The sequence below is a fragment of the Neopsephotus bourkii genome, unplaced genomic scaffold, assembly GCF_033783945.1.
Source record: "Neopsephotus bourkii isolate Nb327-2 ecotype Australia unplaced genomic scaffold, CSIRO-AGI_Nbou_v1 NB_354, whole genome shotgun sequence".
In the NCBI taxonomy this organism is placed as follows: domain Eukaryota; kingdom Metazoa; phylum Chordata; class Aves; order Psittaciformes; family Psittacidae; genus Neopsephotus; species Neopsephotus bourkii.
The window spans coordinates 1,587,291-1,613,182 of NW_026900860.1; the positions used below are offsets into that span (position 1 = coordinate 1,587,291).

At 47.0% G+C, this 25,892-nt stretch overlaps 3 protein-coding genes across 9 annotated transcripts; 1 reads left to right on the forward strand and 2 right to left on the reverse strand.

Moving 5' to 3' along the window:
- Positions 1 to 954: 954 nt before the first annotated feature.
- BATF3 (basic leucine zipper ATF-like transcription factor 3) lies at positions 955 to 5,215 on the reverse strand. Of its 4 annotated transcripts, none has more exons than XM_061348344.1 (3): positions 4,632 to 5,187; positions 3,701 to 3,805; positions 955 to 1,578 (listed from the first exon to the last, which is right to left on the reverse strand). In XM_061348344.1, the coding sequence occupies exons 1-3, from the start codon at positions 4,932 to 4,934 to the stop codon at positions 1,393 to 1,395; spliced, it is 594 nt and encodes a 197-aa protein (XP_061204328.1). In that variant the 5' UTR covers positions 4,935 to 5,187; the 3' UTR covers positions 955 to 1,392. The 4 variants fall into 4 exon arrangements, with proteins under 4 accessions (XP_061204328.1, XP_061204330.1, XP_061204329.1 ...); XM_061348346.1 differs by lacking the exon at positions 4,632 to 5,187 and adding an exon at positions 4,199 to 4,420; XM_061348345.1 differs by lacking the exon at positions 955 to 1,578 and adding an exon at positions 2,878 to 3,114 and having other exon boundaries at positions 4,632 to 5,215.
- A 2,847-nt stretch (positions 5,216 to 8,062) lies between these two features.
- On the reverse strand, positions 8,063 to 19,957 carry NSL1 (NSL1 component of MIS12 kinetochore complex). Its single transcript, XM_061348349.1, is given in 7 exon segments — positions 8,063 to 9,572; positions 10,486 to 10,553; positions 13,064 to 13,118; positions 15,132 to 15,262; positions 18,845 to 18,929; positions 19,701 to 19,891; positions 19,894 to 19,957. Coding segments are annotated over 7 exon segments (864 nt in total). The 3' UTR covers positions 8,063 to 9,302.
- TATDN3 (TatD DNase domain containing 3) lies at positions 19,930 to 24,878 on the forward strand. Of its 4 annotated transcripts, none has more exons than XM_061348352.1 (10): positions 19,941 to 20,012; positions 20,093 to 20,125; positions 20,208 to 20,281; positions 20,481 to 20,565; positions 21,189 to 21,251; positions 22,288 to 22,397; positions 22,757 to 22,812; positions 23,028 to 23,140; positions 24,270 to 24,350; positions 24,655 to 24,878. In XM_061348352.1, the coding sequence occupies exons 1-10, from the start codon at positions 19,956 to 19,958 to the stop codon at positions 24,796 to 24,798; spliced, it is 816 nt and encodes a 271-aa protein (XP_061204336.1). In that variant the 5' UTR covers positions 19,941 to 19,955; the 3' UTR covers positions 24,799 to 24,878. The 4 variants fall into 4 exon arrangements, with proteins under 4 accessions (XP_061204334.1, XP_061204335.1, XP_061204336.1 ...); XM_061348353.1 differs by having other exon boundaries at positions 24,273 to 24,350; XM_061348350.1 differs by lacking the exon at positions 20,208 to 20,281 and having other exon boundaries at positions 19,930 to 20,125.
- The last annotated feature ends 1,014 nt before the right edge of the window (positions 24,879 to 25,892 follow it).

Below are 25,892 nucleotides of genomic sequence, written 5' to 3' on the forward strand. Positions count from 1 at the left end.
GAGACACCCTCACTCCATCCTAAGCTATAGCAAATTCCTCCCAGAGTGAATGTTGTTCATTTCCCCTCTACCCCTCCTTCTCCATGACACCTCTACTGTACCCAAATTACACAGCAGCATCCGGGGCCCAAAGGTGAGCAGATGAAGATGCTGAAGATCCTTTCTTACGGGTGACACACACATGGGTATCAAGGATGTTATCCCCTTTAGAAGGTAAGGTTGACCACAGGGTTTCCCCACTTCCATTCTACTTGAGATGCTAAAGGAGAAACAAAGATCTTTCGGCAATTGCAGATCATATCCATTCTGCTGATAAATGCTACGATCCTGGTGAAGGGAGAAATGAATCCCATGGGTTGAACTGAAAAGGATCCGAATGCTGAGGTAAGAGCTGGCAAAGGGATTGAGCTTCTTATTATCCAAAGGTGTTCTTTGACTGGGAAATACAGTGAGAAAACCACTCTTTGCTGGATCCCCAGCTATAGCATTCCCATTTCTAGAGCCTGGCACTACTAAGAATCTTCAGGGAAAGCAAACACATTGCTCTGTATATTTCTCACCAATGCTGTATAATTCTAACAAAGAAAATGTTTTTCTTGCAAGCAGTTACCAAACATCTTCAGTGTGGACACAGAACAAAACACTTTGCTAATTCCATTTGTTCTATCCATAGACATCACTTTCCAGAGGCAATATGCAGGATGAAAGATTTGGGGGTTATAAAACACTTCAAGAACTAACATTGGCAGGATGGATGGTTGGGGGTATTAAAGAAGTAAAGATTGGGAAAACTCATTTGCTACAACACTTCCAAAGAGGAGATAATGAAGAGGCAATCAGCAAACAATCAAACAGCTGATGGGAAGATCAGCATTAGACTTTGGATTTGAATGGTACAGAAAAAGTAGAGATGTCATAAGGATGCTGAGTACTGAAGAAGGTGGAGAACATCACAAAGATAGGACACTGCTTTTATTAACCAAAACTGTTTAGAGGAACGAAAAAAACAGCAGCCAGCACATGATACACATGGGTGACAAGTGATAAAGGGTCACTGGCAGTGGACATGTGGGTGAAAGGCATCCCAGCCCAGGGTGGGTACTGTTCCCTGCCTCCATTCCGTTGCGCGATGGTGGACGTTCCCACTCTGACATGCCTGGATGCAAAACCATGGCTCAAAGATCCTACCAAATAAGAAGTCACAGTTCAAATTGTCTTTTATCCACACTGGAGCTTTCCTGAGGTTCAGAAGACTGTAACACTTCAGCATGGAGAAGAGCTGCTTGGTTGAGTCCAGCCCCCAGCCCTCCTCGATGGAAGACCTGTGCCATAAGCAGGCAGTTCTTCAAATACCCCATTAGTGGCACTTTCACACGTCCCATTTAAAGGCTTTCATCTCGGCAGGCAGCCGGTGAGTGCATCGGGCCTTGGTATGGTCACAAAGTTCATGGTGCAGTGCAGTAGTGGACAGACCTTCTCATGGTCCTTCAACACTTCACTCAAGTGTTTCATTTCATCTGTTAGCTTGCCGATTTCTCTTCTCAGAGAGGTGTTTTCTTGCTCGAGAGACTCGTATTCCTGGAAGGAGAGACAAACAGAAAGCGTGCTCGGAGTCAAAACATCCCTTTCAGCGCTTCCCAGCTCGACTATATTCATGTAACTAGAAAAACTGGTGTGGTTTCTTACTGCAACACACTAAATGCCAAGGAAAGACAGACACAGCATGGGTGCAGGAACAGGGAAGTGCTTTACAACCCCTGCCCTGGCCATGCTGTGGTCCCTGAAGACCAGGAGATGCTGCTGGCCCTTAGGGGTCCCTATCAGGCAGGGGTGGCTGTGTCCCCATGGTGGATGGTGCCAGCCCTCAGCTGCACCTGCTGGGAAAGGCTGAGCAGGGCACCAATGCACTGTCAGACCAGGGAGGATGAAAGCAGGTAGGTGCTGGGAAAACCTGGCTGCTGGCATTGCTGGTGAGGAAAGGGGACAGTGTGGGGAAAGGCCATTTACCCAGTGCACACCTACCGCAGCCTGCCCAGTGCCACCGGCTCAGATGCCTGGAATCAGGAGCAGGAGGAGGGGGGTGTCATGCCAGCTTGCTCCAGCCCCACTTTGTCACCAGAAGGCCTGAGCACTGCCTTGGGTATCCCTGACCTCAAAAGCAGAGCTAAAGGCTCCTCTAGCAGTGAATAAGCAGCTCTGAACTGCAGGAGTGTTGAGTTCTGCAGCTCCCATCTGCGATGGATGCAACACATGCGTGGCACAGCTTTTGGGAGCTGCGTGTCTCAAGTGTCCCTGGTGCCAAGCCTTTGCATCCCAAACAGGAGAGAGCTACATCAGAGCCAACCCAGGGCTCAGCACTCACCCACTCAACCTCACCTCCCTCCCAAGGCCTGTTTATCAGGCAGCAGGGACCTGCAGTGCTCCTCAGGGCTGCCTGGCACTGCCTCTGCTGCCCTTTGCTGCCAGAGTCTGGATCCCCTTCATGCCCTTCCACCACCTTCCACCTCCCACCCACTGAGTACAACGGGCAGAGTACAACAAACGCATTACAGTAACCAAACTCCATCCCATTGTCCACCCCTGGCTCTGCTCTCCTCTTCTTGCTGCATGGAGTAAGCGTTACCCTCCCATTGCTCTGCCCCATTGCAGAGACTATCAGAGGGTTCTTGCCAAGAATGAACGCCCATCCAACCAGACCTGCCTGCACCTGGGGACACCAGCGTGCCTGGGAATGCAGCGGCACAAAGAAGACCCTCACGTTCAGGAGGAACATCAGAAGGGCTGCAGGATGGGCGCAGGGCTCACACAGGGTTCCACAAAGGCCGGGGGCTGCCCCTTTCCAGAAGCACCTGGTTTTCTCAGGCGGTGACTCAGAGGAGATCAGGGAAAAACCAAACGCAAAACTCCCCACGCTGCCCCTCTTGCCCTGTGCTGAGTGCTGGCAGATCCTTCTCACTGAGAAAAGCCTGTGCTGAAGCTCCAGGGCTGAAGAGCCTCTGCCACAGCCACAGCAGCACTAATGCTTACCCCAAGAGCCCTGCCTACAACAAAGCACTGTTGTTGGGGTAACATCCCAAAGCAGACAAAGGGGATTCCTGTCCTCCGGCGTTTGCACTGGGGACGTGAGAAAACCACAGCACGTTGTAGATATTGAGAAATAGTCAGAGTTTCTGGAAGAAACCGTTACATTCATGGTAGGTTTTTTTGGAAACACCCACTATTATCTATCAGAGCACACGAGCATCACTGTAACTGAACTGAGCTCTCACTCTTGGAGGCTTTCGTGTTCCTAAGAAGCCTGGGTATTCCAGGCTCACACTGTTGTTTTAGCACTGGCTTGAGCCCACACTGCCAGTGAGCAGCACGGTCCCCTCCTCCTCCATCACCTTCTCCCTCCTAAGGCAGCAAGCGTTCACCTTGCTGCAGTGAACGCGACAAGCTCAACGCTAATCCAGAGCACAAGGGGTTTGGTGCATCCCAGAGGAGCCTCACTGCGTGGGCACCGAGCAGCACAAGAAGCTGAGGCCAGGGCAGGACCGCATCCCCTGGCAGTGTCACGGGCGGCAGAGCCGTGCTGCCCCGCACCGCCAGGCACCCGCAGCGTGAAGACAGGCGCACACCTCCTGATGGAGTCCCTCTCATGGTGAAGTCCCCTGCCCAGTACCAAGCCGTGCCTGCTGAGCATCAAGCACCCATTCACCTCGTGCAGTTTATCTGCTTTCTGAGTTTGCTTCTTCCGGCTCCTCTGTGCGGCCACTCGGTTTTTCTCTCTTCTCCTTACCTTCCTGTCGTCTTCTTCATGACTCTACAAGACATAAACCAGAGCCCCCACGCTGGTTCTTAAGGTGCGCTTGGAGACACCTGAAGTCCGGCGTGCAACTGGTTCTGAGAAGATACACGTACTCCCAGCATCACCACAGCACCTACCCCTGGCCATCCAACAGCCCTCCCGGTGCCTGCCAAGGGCAGCGCATCCCCTGCTTCCCCCGCTGCCTGTGGGGAAGGGAAGGGGAAGGGAAGGGAAGGGAAGGGAAGGGAAGGGAAGGGAAGGGAAGGGAAGGGAAGGGAAGGGAAGGGAAGGGAAGGGAAGGGAAGGGAAGGGAAGGGAAGGGGAAGGAAAGAAGGGAAGCGCTCCCCGGCGTGTCTCAGCCCCATGCTCCCTCCCGTCCCCAGTGCCGAGCCCCGTCCCTGCCCGTACCTGCTGGCTGCCCCCCGCCGCCGGGACTGCGCACGACATCGCCGCCTGCGGAGCGCCCCGGGCGCTGCTGCGCTCCCGCGGGGAGCGGAGGGGATGCGCTGGGAGCGCAGAGCAGGGCAGGACGCGCGGCCCCGGCCCGCCCGGCACCCGGCACCCCCGGCCCGGGGGCGGAGCTGCCGGCCCCGCACCGCCCCGCACCGCCCGCATGGCCCTCACATGGCGAACCGCGAGCGCCCGGCCCCCCCGTGCCGGTGCCAGTCCCCCGGGACCTGCCAGCGCCGGGAGCCGGGGGGACCCCGCACCCCCGGGGCACGGCGCTGCCGGGCAGGAGCCGCCTGAAAATCCCCCGGGCTGCCCCTGCGGCCGGAGCCGCGATCTCGCCTCGCAGCAGCCGCCCGCGGCTTCCCTTCTCCCGCCTGTCCCCCCCGCTCACCTCCCGCCGGCCCGGCCCGCAGCGCTCCGCCATCGGCCCCCGAAGCGGTGCGAGCTCCGTGCAGGGACAGCCGGGGCGCGCACGGCTCCGGCGCTGGGATCGAGCGATTTTCACTTTCGCTGCTCGCCCCGGTTCCTTTAAACCATCAGGAAACTCCAGAGAGCTTCTTGTAAAGGCGAAGCCGGGCCAGGGCTGCGGAAGGCGCCGTTGCTGCAGACCAAAACCTCTCTGCGCGACCACAACGTTCCCTTCATCGCTCCAAACCCTTCCCTTCTGTTCTAATGGAACCGGTATCCTGACCATCTGCTCCCAAGGAATGGGAGGTGCTCACAGCAGCAGGTACTTCAGCAACATCCCTGCTCTGCCATTTGTATCTGGTCACCACTGCACACTCTGGGCCGTGCTCAGCTTTCATAGAACCATAGAATCAACCAGGCTGGGAAAGACCTTTAAGATCATCAAGTCCAACTTTTATGTCAGTACTGCCAAGACCACCACTAAACCATGTCACAGCTCTTAGGGGCAGGCATAGAGGAAGGCAAAGTGCCCCCAGAGTGGAGGGCACTCAGTCTTAAAGCCCCAGGTATCTTACAATGGTCACTTCTCTCTTCTGGTTTTCCCAGGAGTTTGAGCCCTGCAGCTTCAATGAACGTGAGCTTACAACGTTTGCAAACTGAGCAAGTACCAGCACTGTTATAAATCTTTTAGGAAGATCTGGCTAACACTTCAATGCTGAAGGTGGGAGAAATGTGCTGCCTGGGGCTCCAGGAGTCTCTGCCATGGGTTCCCTGTCGGGCTGCAGCAGCATCAGTCAGCATCACTGAGAAACCTGTGCAGGACTTTCCCAGAGGCAAGCGCTTCTCCTTGCTGTTCCACCCCAAGGTAGCTTGTGTCTCCATCCTCCTGCTACCCAGCACTCCCCTGAGCACTGACCTGTGAGCCTTCCTCAGCCTAACAACCATGGAGACTCACTTCACTACGTGTACCCAGGCTGTGCTGGCTCTATCAAGCATCTGACAAGAGCATTCCCAATCCCTGCTTCCTATAAAAGCAGCCTTGCTTCTCCCTTCCTCCTCCACCCTGCATGCGGATGAGGGATGCTCACCAAGGGGGTGCGATGGAGGTGGCAGGAGGGATGGGTTCAGCTGCGGGGATCCAAGCCAGTATCAGCAGGAAGGCAGCCCAAGGCAGTGAGTGATCAGAGGGTGAATTGCTCTCAACCCCTCCTTTGCAACAGTCCAGTCTTGTGCTAACTGCTCACACCATGCGGTTAAAGAAGTAGAAATATGGGCACAAGCAGTGTTTGAGCAGTCACTTAAGAAATAAGCAGTGGGCTCCTTGTAGCTTAGGCACAGTTGAAATAAACAGGAGCAGAAGATGGTATTTCTGTAAGTTTGGGGAACAGGTATACTCTCTTGCAATAAAATCCATGAACTGCATGGACAAAATAGCTCAACTGCCCTTCAGGGTGACCTGTGGGGACAAAAAAAGCCCCTTCCACAGCAGGACTTTGAGCTGACCCCATATGGAGCTCTCATGCTGTTCCAGGAGCCATGCTGACCACAGCATCAAGTCCTGAGCAGCTTACCAAGAATTTAGCATCTGCTTCATTGAGTAACTCCTGGCACCTATAGAGGAAAGAGGCTTCCAGGGTCCCACAAATATGGGACAAGCCATGGGACAGTCCCTGGAACCCAAACGCAGCCTGGTCTTGTTCAAGGTGACAAAGGAAACGAAAAGTCACAATTTGCTTGTGGTAACATTTCTGCTTTGTATTAAAGCTATCTCTGGTACATCTGTAGAGATGCCTACACAGCAATTCCAGGTAATGCAGCAGTAACGGCAGCACTGTCTCGATGCAGGAGAGAAAACAAGCCCAGAGAGCAGCGCAGCCAGCTGAGCTTACACTTTATAATGGCAGTTATCAGTGATTTTTGTCAGCACTGAAGCAGCCTACACACAGGCAGAGGAGAGCTGCTGAGCACAGCTCAGCACAGCACAGGTCAGAGCACCCCAGCTTCCCAACAGTCAGTGTCCATGGGAAGCTCTTTGGAAGAGGAGCTTCCCAGTGTGCTGTTTGTAATCCCAGAGCCAAAATGCACAAGGATACAGCTCCAATATGCAACTCTCCACCCCATGAGCAACAACAGCATCACTGACAGGACATGGTAAGGAACAGTGACATGTTCCACCTCACCGTAAGCAGCCAAGAAACTCAATGGTGTGCAAACCTTCCCAAGCACCCACCACCATTCAGCTGTCTTACAAAATCCAAAGGCTATATAAAGAAAAACTACCAGACACTTCTTGATGCAACACCAATTGTGGCCGAGCTAAAAATAAGGCGTTTGGATGTTGTGACATTGCAGTGGAAGCCTTCATTAGCCCCTGACTTGCACAACGCTGCTGATTTCTATGAAGAGTTAACTGAAGGACAAAAGGAATGGGAAAACCTGGAGTATTTCATCTGTTTCTGCCAATGGGAAGAGCAGACTCCCAGGCACAGCTAGCTGCAGTTACCACTCGCTATAGAAATGAACAGCCAGCTGAACATTCAAGTGTTTAAGCTCAGCTCACCAGGGAACTTGCATTTAAAGGGAGGTTCTCTGACACCCTCCCTCACCCCTTGGGCAGCAGTGGCCGTCAGAGGGTTCTGAGTTCATACTTTCTCCACTGCATTTGGATTCTTGTTTTCTTTAACCTTCTTCTCACTATTCCTCCTGCCAGTGTTTCCAGATGTGCCCATTTTCTGCTTCCACCCAGCTGCAGTTGCAATAAGGGCTGTGGAATGAACTCAGGGCATCCATTCCCACTTCCCTCAAATCCCATGCAGACCAAGCATCCTTAACAGTAACAGACACTGTGGGGTGGACTCATGGATTCACTTATTAAGTCTTAATGCATGGTGCTCTCCCTCCTTATTTCTGAAGGTGTTTGTCCTACCTCATCCATTTCTGATGGGACCTCTTCTAAGAGGTATGCTTATTCTAGCTACTTCTGTACTTGCCTATCATCATTCACAAAGAATAGCAGGGAATCCTCCTATTAGCACAGAAAACATTCAAATACTACAGTGGGAGCCATTCAGACTCTTGGAACACTCAGATTAAAGAGTACCTGTGGATCTTAGGGAGGAAGCCATGGGGGGGATTTTCACACGTGCTCAAAGCAGCTACAACAGCGAGTCGCTGTGTGAAAACCTGTCCCTGTCATACGTTCCACAGCTTCTCAGCTCCAGTCCTTCTCCCATCCTGTCCTCTCTTACATTAGCTGCTTTGTAGCCCTCAGATTAATAACAGTTGTGAGTTCAAAGGCAGTAAAGGGAGCTACTTCAGTTACTGGATCCCAAATTTAACACAGATGTCTTCTGAAGTCTTCACTGTTCAGTCACCATCTACTCCAGGATTAGAACTAACAACATTATCTGAAACTTTGATCTGCTTTAATTGATTTAATTTACTTGGTATAAAAACACACATTGGAATATACATCAAGGACGGGAAGCAAGTATTTACAGATGATTAAATACACAAAGTCTCATATAGGTACTCACCTTTACAAAAGAAATGATGCTAAAATCTGTCACGTGTTTTCTGAATGTTTCCAGCCTCTTAGACATGAAGATGGACCTATCTTCTACCCACAGTACATTTCATTAACAAAGTTTCTAAAAGCCCTCTCCATTTACTGTGCAAGACAAACATTCTGTATTAGACATCAGTATTTACTACAAGCACATGCAACCATAAACCAGACAAGTTATGATCGGTTAAGGCACAATGCTCAATTTAGTGCTACTGTGCAATCTAATGTGTGAAGAAATCAATCAAGCTAGCTCAACTTAGTACCACTTACTGGTAGCCTATACTGATCTTTACAGTTTAGTCAAACACCCCAAATGCACATGTGACCCAAGTCAAGATCCTGCAATGCGTAGATCTATTGTCCAGGAAACCCCCAGCTGTGTACTTGGCTTACTTGAAGTGAAATAGCTGACGGGAAGATGCGGATGGCTGAATCCCTGTTCAGAAGAGTACACTACAAGTAGGTATGTACAACTGCTAAAACTCCAAGTTTAACCAAATATGACTGCAAATAAGCCCAGCTGACCTGAGTTCAGGAAAGGTGGAACAGCAGGGACCAATGTCCCATTTGTGTGTGGATTCTCTAAAACCTGTGACATCGTATCAAAGCTGGTGTTTTCAATATCCTTCAGTGAATTTCTTTTTAATTTACTTATTTTAAAAACAGCTACCCAACTTAGTACTAAATGAAAGTGCATTAGGACAGCTAGACAGTCTCCAACCTCTTTAGAGACACGCTTAATGTAAATGAGCACTCAGTGGTTTACCAAAAGGGTGCCCACGTACATAAAGCATGTGCTCAGCATGAGGACTCAAGCTAAATGCTGGAATAAAAGAGCAAAACAAAGAGAGTTCACCAGCAAATCCATTTGCTGGGTATCAGATGCTACTGGTATGTGCAGGCTTTCATATACCCCCAGTGTGGCAGTAAAAATAGAAATATTCAGAAGGATCAAAGGCTAAATAACTGAGGAAGCTCCCACGTACAGCACTGCATTAGAGGGGAGGTGAAGTTTTAAGAGAAACCCTGAGCACACTGAACAAGAGCACAACTGAGATTCCAAGCTGAAAATAGCACAAGAGAAGTTCAGGTGCTGAGGGCAATCTTCCTCCGTCGAAGTGGGTAGCGTCTTCTTTCTGGTGAACCTACAGCTTTTCTTCTTTTAAGCAAAACATTTTTATTGGTACCAGTGTCTGTTGGCGTGACCTCTCCTGGCGAGAAGAGATTTTGGACATCGGTTTGCTTCTTTTCTTTGCACGCCACGACTCCTTGCTGCAGCCTGCAGAGTTCCAAGTTTGGTTGCCAAGTTAACGCTTGGGAAAAACCTTCTGCTCTTTCTATTAGTCCTGGGAGAGTCTGCAAAAACAAACCCAACCATCTCATGTTACACGGGGAAAGTAATGGTTACAGTGAATTAAATGTGTTCATAGAATCAGAGAATAGTTAGGGAGGGAAAGGACTTCAAGATCATCCAGTTCCAAACGCCTGCCATGGGCAGGGACACTTCACACTGGACCACGTCACCCCAGGTTCAGTCCAACCTGGCCTTGAAATGCCAGGGATAGAGCACCACCACTTCTCAGGTCACCCTGTGCCAGAGCCTCAGCAGCCTCACAGGGAAGAGCTTCTGCCTTAGATCTAACCTGAACTTGCCCTGTTTCAGTTTGAACCCATCACCCCTTATTCTATCGCTACACTCCCTGATGAAGAGTCCCTCTCCAGCATCCTTGTAGGATCATTAGATTCTGACAGGCACAAAAGCTTCAGAGGCTGCAGAAAGGATCCTTTGGGTGGCAGGTGAAGGTTGGTAACTCAGAGCTACCAGCCTAAGAGTGAAAAGGCTCTCTGCTCAAGAAGCCATGCAAGGAGTATGCCAAGTTTCAATGTTCCTGCATTACATCTCCAAGCTGAGTAGCACAGGAACAGCACAGGTTCATGTCTAAGCTGGTACTGAAGTAATAAATGTCACATGCTATATGAAGTCGTTCAGGTCTTCAAAATATGTTTTAGTTTTCAGATGCTGCAGGCTCTAAAATCTCTGTAAAAAACACATACAGGCACAGGGTCATCTTCCTCACCACCATGTGAGATGTAATGCTTTACAGATGGAACTTCAGCAGTCCAACCCTAAGATTAACCTACTTGAACAATACATACACAGGCTTTCTGGTACAAATCCACAGCCAAGATAGGTTAGAACTCCTGTTCTCTGACATATTTATCAGATCAAGAAACTGAAGATTATCTTCTCAGAGCACAGAGATCTCACCTTCATTGCTCCTCTGATGTGTTTGGATGCCATTTCCGTCACCTGCTTCAGATCTGCGATGTAAGCATCTACAGAAAAAACACAAAGCCCAAATGAACTTCTGAAACACAACTTTCCTTCCCCCACTATCTGCTTAGAAATCAAACAGAAAAGCAGTGGGGTCCCAATATAAACTTAAACCTACGACACATCCCTTTCATTATGGCATTGAGGACAAGAGCTTGTATGTTTTATCTTACTATTATTACTCTTTAACATGTAGAAGTGACTAGCAGTCTCAACTATCACAAGCCATAAAGTTCTTCACTAGAAAGCCTACAGCTTATATAAAACATGAGACACAGTGTTTGACACAAAGGAAGAGAACAGAAAAAGAGCTGTTTTCAACCTTTCAAGTTCATATTACATTGAATAAAACTGCATGAAAACATAACTGTGGAGAAAGTGAGGTAAAGTAAACCCATTTTTAAGGAGCTCCAACAAGTCGGCTTTTACAATAAAGGTTACATTTTTCTCCTGGCTGAGCTTATCAAGCGTTAGCACCAAGACTAAACCAGAACCAAGCATAAACAACATGAACTGCATTAATTCTCCTGGCTTAATAAGCAAAGAAAGAAAAAGAAGCTTTCAGGAACACTGAAGTAGGCAGCAGGTGCAGAATACTGGGAGGAAATGGCAGATATTTGATTGCAGTAGCAATATGATAACATCATCAACACAATATATGTTTTTGATGATTGATTTACAAGCAATAATAATTCTTTACTCAAAAATTCAACTCTTCAAAAACTGGTTTGCATGTTCTCTGCCATTCTGTCTCCAATGCTATGCTACCACCACCAAAACCCTAAAATGAAAGGATAAGCAAATGTTATATGGTGAAGATAGCTTAAGTCAATCACTGTGTTCTAGCACAGGGTGACAGTGATCCCCTGCTGAAACACAGTGAGAGTGAGCAGCAAGAGATGGTGCTTGGTTAAACAGTCTCTTTAGATGCCCGATGTGCTGAGCAGGGATGGTTGAAGAACGCATGACCCATGTATGAACGTGGATACTAAAATGCACCATCATTCAGAGCTCAGAAGGAGAGGTAGTTCAACAGCAGCGTCTTTAAACACACCACAGAGGCCTATGAATGGACACCCTCTAAAAGGACATGTCTATAATGAAGCATTCTTACAGGAGAGTATTTGGATTAGAAAATTGGTGATCCTATGAAAAAGCAAGGAAGGAGTTCAGTAAATATAATTCCTTTGATTATTCCAGTTATACAGAAGGGCTGACAGCTAAATGAAATGTGCCTGCAGGCGTGCAGCTTGACATGCACATCGTTATATTCCTCAGTGCTTAAAGCTTTCCAAAACATAGGGAAATGAAAAAAGGAAACGAAAGGTATTGAGTAATCTAAATATTTTTGGTTTCTGGCCACTGTACGTGCTAAACTGGGATACATAAACTTCCCAAAGACTACATAATACTAAAATTCAGCACAAACTCTACGCTACCTTAGCTAGGACTTTGCTGTTACCCAACCTAAAAGGGCAATACATAGTGCAAGCTGTTACTAACTTGCAAGGAGTAGTTGATTCACATCAGAAAAGCATAGACCTGGATACTAGAAACTAAAAGCAACTCAGCCATGAAGTGACACTCTTTACTGCTCCTATTAGCTGCACAGGCTGGCATTTCTGGAAGCAATGTCTCCTGTTTACAAAGAGGAAATGATGACTAGAATGCAGCCAGATCAGCAGGGTGAGATCTCGAAGATTAAGCTCAGCTTCTCGAACTTAAACACCACTGCTTGTGACATCAGGTTTAAACCACGTGCAGCAATTCATAGTGAAGGTTCTGTCACCACACTTTTCAACTTAGAACAACATTGGTAAATTGTGTAATTTTTCAATACTTAAGAACAGGCAAGACAAACATTTCCATTTCTTAAGGCCAGCCTCAAAAGAAGTACGTCCCAATCACCAACTGCAAAATACACTGCCTCATTCCAAGAAGTCTGTATAAGGAGTCTTTCAAAAGCATGGAGCAAACTCATGGTGTTGTTTCCAGTTTTGTTTCTTCATCAACCCGTACATATGTCAGAGGCAGGATAAAATTTGATGCTTCCTCTGCAAGTTAGGAGAGTCCACACTGCCGTCACTGAGTACTAGGTGAGTGCTTTCAATTCCCTGAAGAAACTGACTGATTAGGAAGAGAGACAGAAGCATTTCTAGTATTCATATAGAAGGAACACAAGAATGGTCAAAGTATAATTTCAGTAATCCATTTAGTTCCCTATCTGGCCTCCACCAGCAGCGAAGAAGAAAACCTATTGAGAGTAGTAGCTCTGTGACAATTTCTACCCAATCCACCTTTAAGTACAGTGCTTGACAGCAGACAGCACCTAAACAAGAGCAATGAACACAATGAACTGATGCAGCACTACATGCAGTCATGACAAACTTCTAGCTGCTTCAGATAGTTATTTAAGCAAGTTCAAAGAAAGAAAACCTCTTCAACATTTACAGCTGGCCAATCAGGTAGGCAGTGTTTCCTCAGGCAGCTGCCCTCCGCATGAAATCTTTACCTTGAGAAGGTGGTGATCTTATCTCCTCTCGTGGTACCACAGGCTGGTAGAGCATCTGCATATTCAAAACAAAGACCGATTCTGAAACAGCCTCTTGGTTTAATAGATATTTAATGTACACAGAGCAGAAAGAACAACAGAGAAAGGCTAATACAAAATGATGGTGGTGGAATTGTTCAGATAAGGAAAGTGTGAGAGTTTACAGATAGCTACTGGAAATAGCATTCTGGTTAACAGAGTGACAGTCAACGCAAACATCTCCAAAATCTGCTGTAGCTTGCATAATTGTAGTTACTAAAGCCTGAGAACTAAACTGAATCCAGTTCTAGAAGATGCATTGCCACCTGCTGCACAACAGAGGAAAAAGCTGCTCTGGTTTTGAAGGAGCCATTCACAAAACCAGCAGTACACTTTCACAGGGGAGCAAACCCAAACAAAGGGTACATTAAAACAAAAGCTAAGAAAAAGAAAACTATTGCAATGACTACATTCTAGTCCTGCAACTACATATGCATAAGTATGAACACTCTGCTTCACAGGTCAGGCTGTATGGCTTTTTGGTCCCACTCTGAGTCTTGTGACTTGACATCAGTTAATTGTGACATGAAGTTAACTAATATTAAATAACAAATACAACTAATATTTAGTTATATCAATGGTGGGATTAGAAGTATCTAATGGGGAAGGAAAAAAACACAAAGACATGACAATGTAAGTTATACCATCTCGAAGTTACTATTTTTCTCCAGTTCTCCACTTCAACCCTTCAACCTCCTTCTATCAAGGACATAGGAGGAAAGCTATTTATTCCTCCCTGTAGTTGTACTAGAGCAATTTTTCCACAGTTGACGGATCTTCTTAGCAACCTTACAGTAACAACTCCAAGCAGAAGAACGAACATTGTCAAACACAACAGAATGTATTGACTGAAAACTCATATGGTGATCATCTAGTTGTAGTGGTGTAAAACCTGGAAGAGCTCAGCAGCAGGAAAAGGGCATCTCCAAGGCTGGAGACTCCACAGTCTCGCTGGGCAACCTATGCCAATGGTTTGACTACCATCACAGCTGGGTTTTTTGTTAACAATTACATGGAATTTCCTGTATTTCTACTTATTCCCACTGCCTCTTGTCATTGTTGTTTTTCCTTTTTTCCCCCAAGGAAACTGAGTCCTAATTAATCAGCAGGTAAGCAAAAGGCAGATCTAACTTAGCAGGAAAGAAACGCAGCAACCAAGGACAAGACTAAGCTGTTTAATGCCAGTAATTACACTCAGTATCAAAAAAAAACCCAGAGAAATTACTGCATCTATTCATTAATCCACATTACCTTTTTTTTTTTCTTTCTTTACTGGAAGTACTTACACAGTGTTACTTAAGTACTCAGCTCAATAAACCGCTTAGGAAAACACAGCCACCTTTTGAACAGCCTGCACATCATAATGTCTATCACAGAATCAGCTAGGTTGGAAAAGACCTTTAAGATCATCAAGTCCGACCATTATCCCAAGACTGCCAAGTTCACCACTAAACCACGTCACTGAGGGCCTCACCTACACGTTTTCTGAACACTTCCAGGGATGGTGACTCCACCATTTCCCTATTCAGTCTGTTTCAACATCTGATCACCCTCTGGATGACAGTGTCCTAATACCCAGTCTAAACATCACCTGGTGTGGCTTGAGGTCATTACCTCTTGTACTGCCACTTGTATCTGTACATAACAGAACATTTAGTACTTCAACCAGCCCTCAGCCAAGGATTTCAGAAACCCAGATTTGACATCTGGGTAACTAGGTGAATACTGGCTTGTAAATCATGAGATAAAGCAATCTGTTTAACTAACTTGCTGAATGCGCCACAAGCGCAGTTCACTCACAGTCACAATGGTTTGTAGTAACCCTCACTTTACCAAAGAGCCAACTAATGCAAAGAACTGAATTTCACTATAATGCAAAGAATCCAGAGCAACTATGGGAAGAAGCTTAAAGGTCAAGGTTATTTTTTAAGTTCCAGATGATCAGCAGCTAGTATATGCAAAGGTTTTCTGAAAATCATAGGATACTCACCAACAACTCCTGCTCTGCTTTCACAGCTTGGATAGCATGAATCAGTATCTTTCTAGGCCATTGCTTACGCTTGGTTGTTGTCACTACTATTAGTTTATCAAATTCATCTTCAAGAATTTTAATGTTGGAACCTAAAATTGACAAACACACCAAGTTATTGTAGGAATTCTACGTTTTTGTTGGTTTTCTTATTTTTGAGACAAAGTCTTAACAAAAAGAGAGTTTTAGATCTGCAATAAGAAACCATGCATAACTATCAATGAAGAGAGAAATATGTCTTTTATCTGCTTTGCAAGGCAATACAGTAATGGAAGCACAACATGGGGCATGGGGAGGTAGAGAATCACCTGGGGAAAAAATCAAACCCCTATTTCTTTATGAACTCTGAAGATATGAAGAATGTCTCACAAAGAAATTGCTCTTTTTTGAAGGAACTTGTTTTCCAAGTGAAGAAAAGCAACACAAGATGCAGCAAGAAAAATGGTTTATCTGTGTAAACTACAAGCATTATGCAAACACCAACTATCCAAAGAGTCATTTGAAGCCACCTGATTGTATTTCATATAGAGCACAAACATGCAGTTGAACATGACAATGAAACACAGCTCCTGGAAATACTCTGCATCCTGATGACACCTGTAACTCCTAGTTGGAAGGATTTGCATAAACCCAAAACATATCTGCTTTCAAAATCAGAGGCCCAAGAGACTCTATGTGGTAGGCCCTAACTTTCGTAACTTGCTTTTCCACTCTCAAGATTCAGTACCTAGAATATATGTTCAGCTTTCAATTGGTGTTTTCACTACTCCTACCCTACTGAAGATATATTCACTGTTCCCACTAATGTCTTGAGCACAACTTGCATGCCATGCAACGTTTTCCACCTATGGTAAAGACTGATTCTGAGCACCTTCTCTGGGTCAACCCCTGCAGACTCAGGTGACTGTAAACCTCAGAAAGGAAAACTCAAGGTTTTAAGAGTTTGTGGGTTTGTTTGGTTTAGGATCACCATGAAATCATTCAAGTACAGAGAGGAAGCGTTTGAGCCACTGGTCACTGTAAATACTGGAGGCTCAAAATGCCAGATCACTGAGTGATTCCAACTGGATCAGAGATAGGCAGGCACATGAGTAAATTTAAGTGAAACTGAAAAGCACAATACAGTCCTTACACCAACTGCAGGAAGGTGGCAGTATCTCAGCTGACATTAAGTTAGACTTGTACAGACAAAGGAGAACTTACTGAAAATAACATCTATCTGGACAAAGTTTTCCTGTTAAGAAAACCCTGTTGAGAATTTTTTGGACAAATCCGAATTAGTGAAGTGAGCCTGAATCATTTTGGCATTTTGCATCACAAGATCAATGCATTTTTGACCTCATAGTCAAAGGAATTGGTGTTTTATCATTCTACAACTACAACTGCAGAAGCTTCCTAACCAAAAGAGTTCAAGGAGCTCCCTCTCCACAGCCAGTTCAACATATCTGTATTTTCAGCTTTGTGCAACTGTAAAAAGCATCAAGTTGCAGGCAAAGAATACCTAATGCTAACGGAGGAAGCAAACGAATGGTATTGAAGCTTTCTCTGGACACCAGACTACCAAGAATCTCTACTATTATTATTCAAAAGACAGTAAATATAAACATAGTATATATGTTAGATATAAATAGCAGTAATTTTAGCCACTTGCTTAATTTGTATATTAAATAGCAGCAACAGGCATACTACTAGGTTCTTTTGACACAAAGAGATCTTGGCCAGTGTCCCCAGCACAAGGTCCCTCAGGCTATAAGGGCCCTCGGGAAGGCTCTTGTGACTCAAGCCTCCTGCTCACAGCAGTCAACTCCCAGTTCAAACCAGGTTGCTCCAAACACTTTTGTCCAGCTGGTTATTGGAAGCCTCCAGTGCTGGCGACTGCAAAAGCTCTCTGAGCAACCTTTTCCAATGCTCAGTTACCCTGATGTGAGTTTTTACTTGCTTACATCAAGTCAGAATCTCCCCTTTCAGTGTGAGCCTTGCCTTTTGTTCCCCCACTGCACACCTCTATAAACAGCCTGGCTCTGTGTTCTCAGTAACCTCCCTGTGGGTACTGGAAGGCTGGCTTGTCTTCTTTGGGCTCAAGAAGTCGGTTCCTTCAGTCTCAACTCACAGTGCAAGTGCTCCAGTCCTCTGGCCACCTGGCAGCCTCTGATGAACTCACTCCAGCTTATCAACAACTTTCCTGTACTGGGGGTGGGTCCTAAACTGAGTGTAGTAGTCCAGATGTGCTCCAGCACATGCAGAGTAAAGGCAAATAACCACTTTTTTGTACCTACTGACTACACTCCTGCTGAAACAATATACTAAGTTGGCTCATGGTTAGCCCGCCAGCACCCGCAGGTCCTTTTCATCCCACACCTCTGCAGGTTTTGGGCTTTGCTTTTGTCCTGCTGTATTTTATGAGATTCCCAGATGCATTTCTCCAGCCTGTTTATATTCTACTGAATGGGGCTGCCCTTGAGCATATTCACTGCACCCCACCATGGCTGATGACACCTGCAAACAGGGTGAAGGCACTTTCCATCTCCTTTTTCAGGTCTTGGGATAGGCACTAACAAGAATGGGTCCCAGAACAGACACCTGAGAAACTCTGCTTGTCATCAGTCCCGAGGTAAAAGTATGAACCACTGAACACTACCCTCTGAGCTCAATGATCCAGCCACAGTTCCCACCTGCTAAGCCATAACATCCTAGCTTGGATGCTCTGGGAGACAGTGTCACTGCGTACGGCAACAATTCCAAGCAGCAAAAAGACTGGCATCTGGAGCAGACAATGTATGACAAGCAGCTGAGGGAGCTGGGTTTGCTCAGCCTGTAAGTTCAGCTAAGGGGTGACTTAACTGCTATCCTCAGATACCTAAAGGGTGTTTCTAGAGAGGACAGAGGCAGGCCCTTCTCTCAAGAGATGTGCAACAGGCGGATGAGAGGCAATAGATATATTGCAGTAACTAGAATTCCAACAGGAACTGTCAAACACAGAAACTGACTGTCCAGAGAGGATGGGAGGTCACTGGACTTGGATCTATTGCTGTGTTCTAGCTTTAAAATAGGTCACCTTACCCCATTTTGTTAAATTTTGTAAATTACCTTTATTCTGATAGGAGAAACTGATGAAATAGAACATGCTCTTTCCTAACCTCCCAAATGAAAAGTCTTGCTACGAAACGCCAACTTCTGAAAAGCTTGCTGAAGACTTTCCAACAAGCCTGCTGCCATTAAACTTAGATAAACCTTTATTTTCCCCCATGTTAACGTCAACTACTTTGGGACAGTCTATATGCTACTTTTCTGTGGTAGTCAAGAGCAAATCCTTTAAGTTATGTAAGCACCATATTAGTGATAGCTGGAGCTTGTGCCTCAAGATCGATAAGGATCTTGAGAGAAGTGTCAAACAAGCAACAGTCCTTCACATAAAGCACTTTGCCTGTCTCTTTTCTCTTGGATACAGGTCCCTAAACATCTTGATAACTCTTATTTTCATTTATAAGCACTGCTCTGCAAGAATCATGCTCGCACAGTGCGACACTAAACATCTTTACACAGGCACATATGAGCTGGAGTTGGACCTCCCCTGCTCCGTAAGCAACCTTACAACCACTGCCCAATTCAACAAACCACAAGCAGAAACCAAAACAAACCCACCCAGCAGGAGATGAATGGAAACACACACATACCACTCTGTGGCTTGGAGTCATCTTGAGTCTCATCCCAGGGCTGCCCATTGATGGTGACATTCTCCTGCACCGCTGTTTTGAAGTTCTGCAAGATAGAGGAGAGCTTGAGAAACCCTCCTTCAGCTTCTCCAGGAGCCCTCCCCAGGAAGGAGGCTTTAGGAAGCATCCTCCATGTACATGATGCCTGCCGCTGGAAAGGCTGCTCAAGCCTCGCTGCCCTGCCCACGTCAGCCCTGCCAGGGTGAACAGCCGTGTTTGTGGCTCAGCTGGGTAGAACCATAGATTCAACCGGGTTGGAAAAGCGCTTCAAGCTCATCTGCTCCAACCGTTGCCCAGCACTGCCAAGGCCACCACTAACCCATGGCACTGAGGCCTCATCTCCACACTGTGTGAACACTTGCAGGGACGGTGACTGCAGCCCTGCCCTGGGCAACCTCTTCCAATGCCTGAGCACCCTCTGGGGCAGGAATTGTTCCTCAGCTCCATCTAAACCTGCCCTGGTGCAGCTTGAGGCCGGTTCCTCTTGTCCCATCCCTTGTTCCTTGGGAGCAGAGCCCAGCCCCTCCTGGCTCCATCCTCCTCTCAGGCAGTTGTAGGCAGCCATCAGGTCTCCCTTGAGCCTTCTCTTCTCCAGCCTGAACCCCCCAGGTCCCTCAGCCCTTCCCCATCACACTTGGGCTCCAGGCCCTGCCCCAGCTCCGTTGCCCTTCTCTGGCCCCGCTCCAGCACCTCCATGTCCCTCTCGTAGCAAACACAAACCCGTTAAGCTAACGCGAACACCTCAGCCTGGTGCCGGGCCTCTGCCAGCATTCGAGACGCGGTGTCGCTGGGCCAGGCCGCTCCCCCCCAGCCTCACCCAGAGCGCATCCCCCGCGGTGGCGGGCCCGCCCGGCTGCCCCTGCTCCAGGGCCCGCAGGAAGGGCGCGCAGAGCTCCATCGCCTCGGCCAGCCCGCGCCGCAAGCAGCACCGCACCCGCGCGTCCCGCCCGCCGGGGCCCGGGCTCAGCACCGGCGCTGGGGCCGCCATTTCCCGCCTAGCACGGAGGGAAATGCCGGCCCGGAAGCAGAACCCGCGGCCCCCCCGCCTCTTCCGCCCCGCCCGAGGCGCGGCATGGCGGCGGGGCCGCTGGACTGCCACTGCCACCTCGCCGCGCCCTGCTTCCAGGCGGTGAGGCGCGGACGGGCGGGTGGCTGCGGTGCCGGCCCCGGCCCTGGCCCTGTCGCTGAGGCGGTGCGTGTCTCTTGCAGGACGTGGCGGACGTGGTGCGGGCGGCACAGCAGGTGAGGAGCCCGGCAGCGACCCGCGGCCCCAGGCCCCGGCCCGGCCTCGCCTCAACGGCGCGGGGGTTTCTTTGTGCTGCAGGCGGCGGTGTCGGCCCTCGTCGTGGTGTCGGAGCAGGCGGCGGAGTTCCCGAGCGTCCTGGCGCTGTCGGAGAGGTGCGAGGCGGGAGGGGAGGCTTGGAGCTCACATCGTGTCCCGGAGCCCCCCCTCCCTTCCGCGTCCTAGAACCCTTCCCGCTGTGTCCCCCCACCCCAATGGGAGCTGATGGGGGACTCGCTGCCCTCTTCTTTGGTCAGGCCATGTTGGCTGTAAACGCGCTTTCTGTGCAGTCTCTCTCACGCATTCCATGCCTAGATTCCCAGGGTTTGTTTTCCCGTGCCTGGGAGTTCACCCGGTTCAGGAGGTTTCACCAGAGGAGCAGCGCAGCGTTACATTGAAGGTAAACCACACATAGTCAGCTCGGCTGCAGAATACAGCCGGGACCGCTCAGGGCAGATGATGGAGTGCTCCGGTTTGCCTGATTTAACTTAGATCTGCCCAGTGATTTTTCTTGCTCGTCTGTAATACAAAAGACCCAGCAGAGCGAATCCCAGGGTCTCTTAGCACATCCGTTTGTCTGCGTTAGCCCTAAGGCAGAATTGTTCACTGCAGGCATCTGGCCGTGTTACTGTAGTAAAACAGGCTGTAGAAGTCCCAGGTGAGTGCTTTGCTTACAGTGAACAGCACCCGTGTGTTTGCAGATGTCCCTTTGTTAGCATGGGAAGTGGAAGGCAATGGTTCGTGCCCTTAGCCTGAAAAACCTGAGGAGCTGTTGCAGCCTTTATTTTAATTACTGCTGCTCCTATAGAAGGATGACTTGAAGTAAAGGGTCACAATGTAAAGAAGGGAAATCCTGCAGGTTTCTGGAATCTGACCACACAACTCCCAGTAATAGCAAGTTTTAAGGTACAGAGTTTAAGCTTGATGAAGGGAACTCCAATTTAATCATAAGAGTTTGCTGAGTTCAAAACCCTTCTATCTGGTAAGGGCAGTGAGGGTTGCATCTGTGATTTGTTCTTGCAGGATCTGGATGCTGCATTGCCACTTATAGAACTCTACAAAGATAAACTGGTGGGGATTGGGGAAGTAAGTAAAATCCCGTAACTTGTCTAAATGTGTGTGACTTTGGCAGCGTCTTTGGCATTGAATGAAGAGAGGGACTCTTCATCAGGGACTGCAGCGACAGGACAAGGGGTGATGGGTTCAAACTGAAAGAGGGCAAGTTCAGGTTAGATCTAAGGCAGAAGCTCTTCCCTGTGAGGGTGCTGAGGCGCTGGCACAGGGTGCCCAGAGAAGCTGTGGCTGCCCCATCCCTGGCAGTGTTCAAGGCCAGGTTGGACACAGGGGCTTGGAGCAGCCTGCTTTAGTCCCTTCCCTAACCCTAACCCAAACCATTGTGTGGTTCCATCTGTCACCAGAATTACAAAAACTTAGTGAATACCTGGTTTTGTGTATGCAGTAAGTGTTGCTGTCAGTCTGAACAAGCACTAAGTCTGATTTGTAATTCTCTTAATGTGCTTTCCTTCACAGTTTTGCTGTTCCCCTCTTTTCCTTCTTTGTCATTATTAGGAAATAGATGACATTTATGCTGGTGGATTTCATAGGAAGGTTGCATAATCATGCTATATTGCCTTACACCCAAATGTCTTTGGACCTGTTCTCTGATACTGTGAAGTGTCAAGTCACGTTGTTACCCTCATTCAGATCCTGCCTTCCTTCTTCCCTGATGAAGTTAGGCTGAGCTATGACTGCACTACACCTCACTAGCCTGTACAGTCCGTTTTTCTTGTGATCCTTCTTGTCTGTATCCATATGTTGTCTCTTGTCTTTACATTTGTTTATAAACTGAGGCTTGAAAGCTCCAGGGTAGAGTCAGCCTTTTGTGTGTTGGTACTGGAGAGGCTTACTTATTTGCTCACAAGTGCTTTCACAGTTGAGAAGCTTATGGCTGAGGATGGATTTCTTTCTGAGTTCAGCTGCAGTTGAGCTCATTTTAATTGCAGTCTCTAATATATATGTTTTGAAATGCCTGTGGGTTTGAAGCATTTGCTGCCTTTATATGTGGTATTGTGGTTTAGTCAAATGCTAGGTCTGTTAAAGGTTTTCACTTCTCGTACTGTAGGTTGGACTAGATTTCACTCCCAGATTTGCCAGCACGGATGAACAGAAGGAAGGACAAAGACAGGTTTTGATCAAGCAGATTGAGATAGCGAGAAGACTGGATTTGCCTTTGTAGGTGGTATTTATACTGGTATGAGAATTTGCCAGATTTCAGTAACATGAGGAAATATTTCCCAGGATTTATAATTATGGATTAAACTGGCATTAGTGTCCTGGCTGCCTCCAGTCTGATATTCAATTATAGAACTTTCCCTGTGTTTCCACTTGAATACAGTCATCTTCTATGTCCTGCCCTTGCTATGTTGTTGCTGCATCTTCACTGTAGCTAAAATGATTTGTGTTTTTTTCTCCTGATAAAGGTGTACTACAGAGTAGTTATTTTCATCCCAAGCTGCTGCTGTTTATTTGTGTTTTGTCCAAAAAAAAGTATTTTGCTGAGTTTCCTAATGCCTTATCTCCTTGCTGTGCAGAAATGTTCATTCCCGCTCAGCTGGAAGACCGACCATTAACCTCTTAAAGGAACAAGGTATGTTTTTAAGGAGTTTTCTCTGTCATGGCTTTTGTTAGCATTGTTTCTTCTGTTGTGCCATGTCCTCAGATCAGTTTGTGTACATTAAACTTAGGAGGAACAGTGCAGAGATTTGATGTCCATTCCTTATGGGACTGAGATCCCGTTGGAAGCTGATGTTGCAGACCTACTGTAAACCCTGCTGATGGTTTGATTTGCTTCTCTTCTCCAAGGTGCTACCAAGGTGTTGCTCCATGCCTTTGATGGAAAGCCATCTGCTGCAATGGAAGGGGTGAAAGCTGGATACTTCTTCTCCATTCCTCCTTCCATTATAAGGAGTGAACAGGTAACGTTTAAAGGGGTTTGCTGCTTGCATTGCAGGTAATACCTGACAGCTTGTCATGATGGCAAATGTGACAGCTCAAGAACATGCCTGTTGAAGTCTACAGTTCGAAGTGGGACTGGCAGTACTCGCTTTGGTTGCTGTCACCTGACACTTCTCAATAGAAGTTTCAGTTCTTAGTGTTGCTCATTTTTACTTTGGCTCAATTTCTGCCTGGGATTTTTGCCGTAGCTGACTTTTTGGGGGAAAAGTTGGCTAAACCAGTTCAGCTATTCCTGAGAAACAAGGATTGAGAAAATAGGTGATTTTTTTCCTCATTTTCATGTGGTTTCTGGTGAACTTTTCTTCAGAAGCTTCTGTAACTGTACTGTCCTAGAGCAGGACATGATGTGGAAAAGAACTAGTTTGTGTCCCAGCACTTTCTGTTCAAAAGGAAATCTGCTCACAGTTGGCTAAGTTACGGACCCTGGAAGAACTGTATCACCAAGTGTGCCCAGGAAAGACACAGCTAAATCACTTACAGTCAGCATTGGTCAGGTTCAGCCCTTGGTTTTGTGAGGCTGCTCTTTTAATTTATACTCTGAGCTGCCACAGGCTGTGCTGACTTCTGATTTTGGAGCAGTCTGTTTCCATCCTGCACCATCATTGCTTTCTGTGATAAGCTCAGGAAGTGTAAGGAAAAGGCAGGATTGAAGCAGAGATGGGGGTGAGGGATGGATATAGATGGGGGTAGGGTTAGGAGGAGAAAGGAAAGCAAAGTGGGGCTGAGGGGTAAAACAGACATGAGAAGAAGCCACAGAAATATATATACATACAGAAAACTAGCTAAGTAAAATTGCATTGGCAACTCTAAGGTGTATTGTGCAGTATAACTACATGATGTAATAACAATGGATTCAGTGTTTAGATAATAGTTCAGCTATTTAGAAAACAGGATAATCCTAATTTGGAAGGATTTCTTGAGCAGTTCCTGGCATTCTTGCTTCCATTCTGAAATGCCTGATAAAAGTAGACAGTGGCACCAAGGTCTTTTGATGTTGCTTTTAAACACAAAAAGTAGCCTCCCTTCATACATCTTCCCCCACAGCTCTAAGTGCATGAGGTGTTTAACAGTTGTCTTACTTTCTTCAAGAAGCAGAAGCTTGTGAAGCTGTTACCACTGGAGAATATGTGCTTGGAAACTGACTCTCCTGCTCTGGGGCCTGAAAAACAGGTAAATGATGGGGAGCAAGAAATTCTATGTATGTATATCCAAACCCACTCCTCAAGGAGGTCAGTTACTGGCACGGGAGAGTGATGTAGTGTAAGCATGGGTACAGAGGGTGAAAGAGAATGTTTTGAGATGAGCAATTCAGTGTGCCTGAGGAAGGGGAAGTAATTCAGGAATGGGCAGAGGGAAGAATAACCCAAGAAGATACGTGTATAGGTGTCACAGTTGTGCCAGGACATACTGAATCTGAAAGACCTGTATTCTGTAGGGATCTGTAATTTTGTTCCTGTTTGGTGGTTGTTTTCAGGTGAGAAATGAACCAAAAAATATCTACATTGCTGCAGAATACGTTGCCAGAATTAAAGGAATTCCAGTTGAAGAAGTTATAGAAGTCACTACACGGAACGCACTGAAAGTATTCCCCAAACTTCGGAACTTTCTTCAGATATAGATTGAGAAACTGAAATATGATATTGCAGAAACTGTTATTTATGGGTTAATTAATAAAGTCAATGCCCATCTTGTTTTAAAGTGGAGCTTTGGTGTTGCAAAGTTCGAGAAGCCAGCAGAGTGTTCTAAAGCTGCATGGGATGAATACAGGGCAATTCTCAAAGACCTTTTGTATGCACCATTGTCATCTCTTGGAGGTGATAAAGGCAGGTTGTTCAATTGCATCTCTCATGTTTCTCACTGAATAAAGAAGAGCAGCACACAATTGTCAGTTTAGTTTCCTTGCTCAGCTGCTCCCAGTCTGGGAGATGGATGATGTGGGGTGCTTCATGTCCCTTTCATGCCTTAATTACTGCTAACTGAAAGTCACACGAGTGTGGGCCCACTTGTGGTACAAAAGCACTTGTTTAGGACTTGCAGAATGCAAACCTCTTCCTGTTGAAATCCTGATCGAAGTGTGGCTGATTATAAACCAGCAATGGACAAGGTGAGTTAGACATGACAATTGTTCTGAGGGCCACTAAGGCAAGCAGGGTTTGTCTTTTAAAGCATTTGCAATGTGTGTTTTGTGTTTAAGGTGCTTATGTGATGTTTAGATCAGACTCCTTCCAGGGTTCCTTGTTTAAGAGGATCTTACTGATTGCCTCTCTGCAAAATGGTTTGTAATACTCTGAAATCATTGGATGCCTGCCTTTTGGGGTGTAGGACTGCAAGGCAAGGGTTTGGGTTGTTTCCCTGCTTTAAGGAGAATGCAATTGGAGAAGGCATCAGCTACCAGATAGGGAAAAAAAAAAGGTTTGTGGGAAAGAGCAGAAGTCTGTCATGTAAGTGATCTCCATCTTAAACTTTTGGTTTCCTCTGTGTTTTCTTCCTCAATTTCTTAAAACCACAATGTCAGGAGGGGTTTTTTTTGCTATTTTAGCAGAAGAGCTGTATTCTGCTTTTAGCCTAGAGTTACCTTATTAAGTTTAAACGTATGTTCCTGAACAGGTTTCAGCCTGCCCCAACCAGCCAAACGTGAACTATCTGTCTCTACTACAACGTGTATTCAGAGCAACAGCCACCTGAATCTTTGCTGAATATTTGACTCGGAGC

Coding starts and splice junctions, on each gene's coding strand:
- TATDN3 (XM_061348350.1), top strand. CDS start 19,956: ATGGCGGCGGGGCCGCTGGACTGCCACTGCCACCTCGCCGCGCCCTGC. Junction 20,126..20,480: donor TGGTGCGGGCGGCACAGCAG/GTGAGGAGCCCG, acceptor TTCCATGCCTAG/ATTCCCAGGGTTTGTTTTCC. Junction 20,566..21,188: donor AGCGCAGCGTTACATTGAAG/GTAAACCACACA, acceptor TTGTTCTTGCAG/GATCTGGATGCTGCATTGCC.
- BATF3 (XM_061348344.1), bottom strand. CDS start 4,934: ATGGTCAGGATACCGGTTCCATTAGAACAGAAGGGAAGGGTTTGGAGC. Junction 3,806..4,631: donor GCGGGCCGGGCCGGCGGGAG/GTGAGCGGGGGG, acceptor TATGTCTTGTAG/AGTCATGAAGAAGACGACAG. Junction 1,579..3,700: donor AAGCAGATAAACTGCACGAG/GTGAATGGGTGC, acceptor CTCTCCTTCCAG/GAATACGAGTCTCTCGAGCA.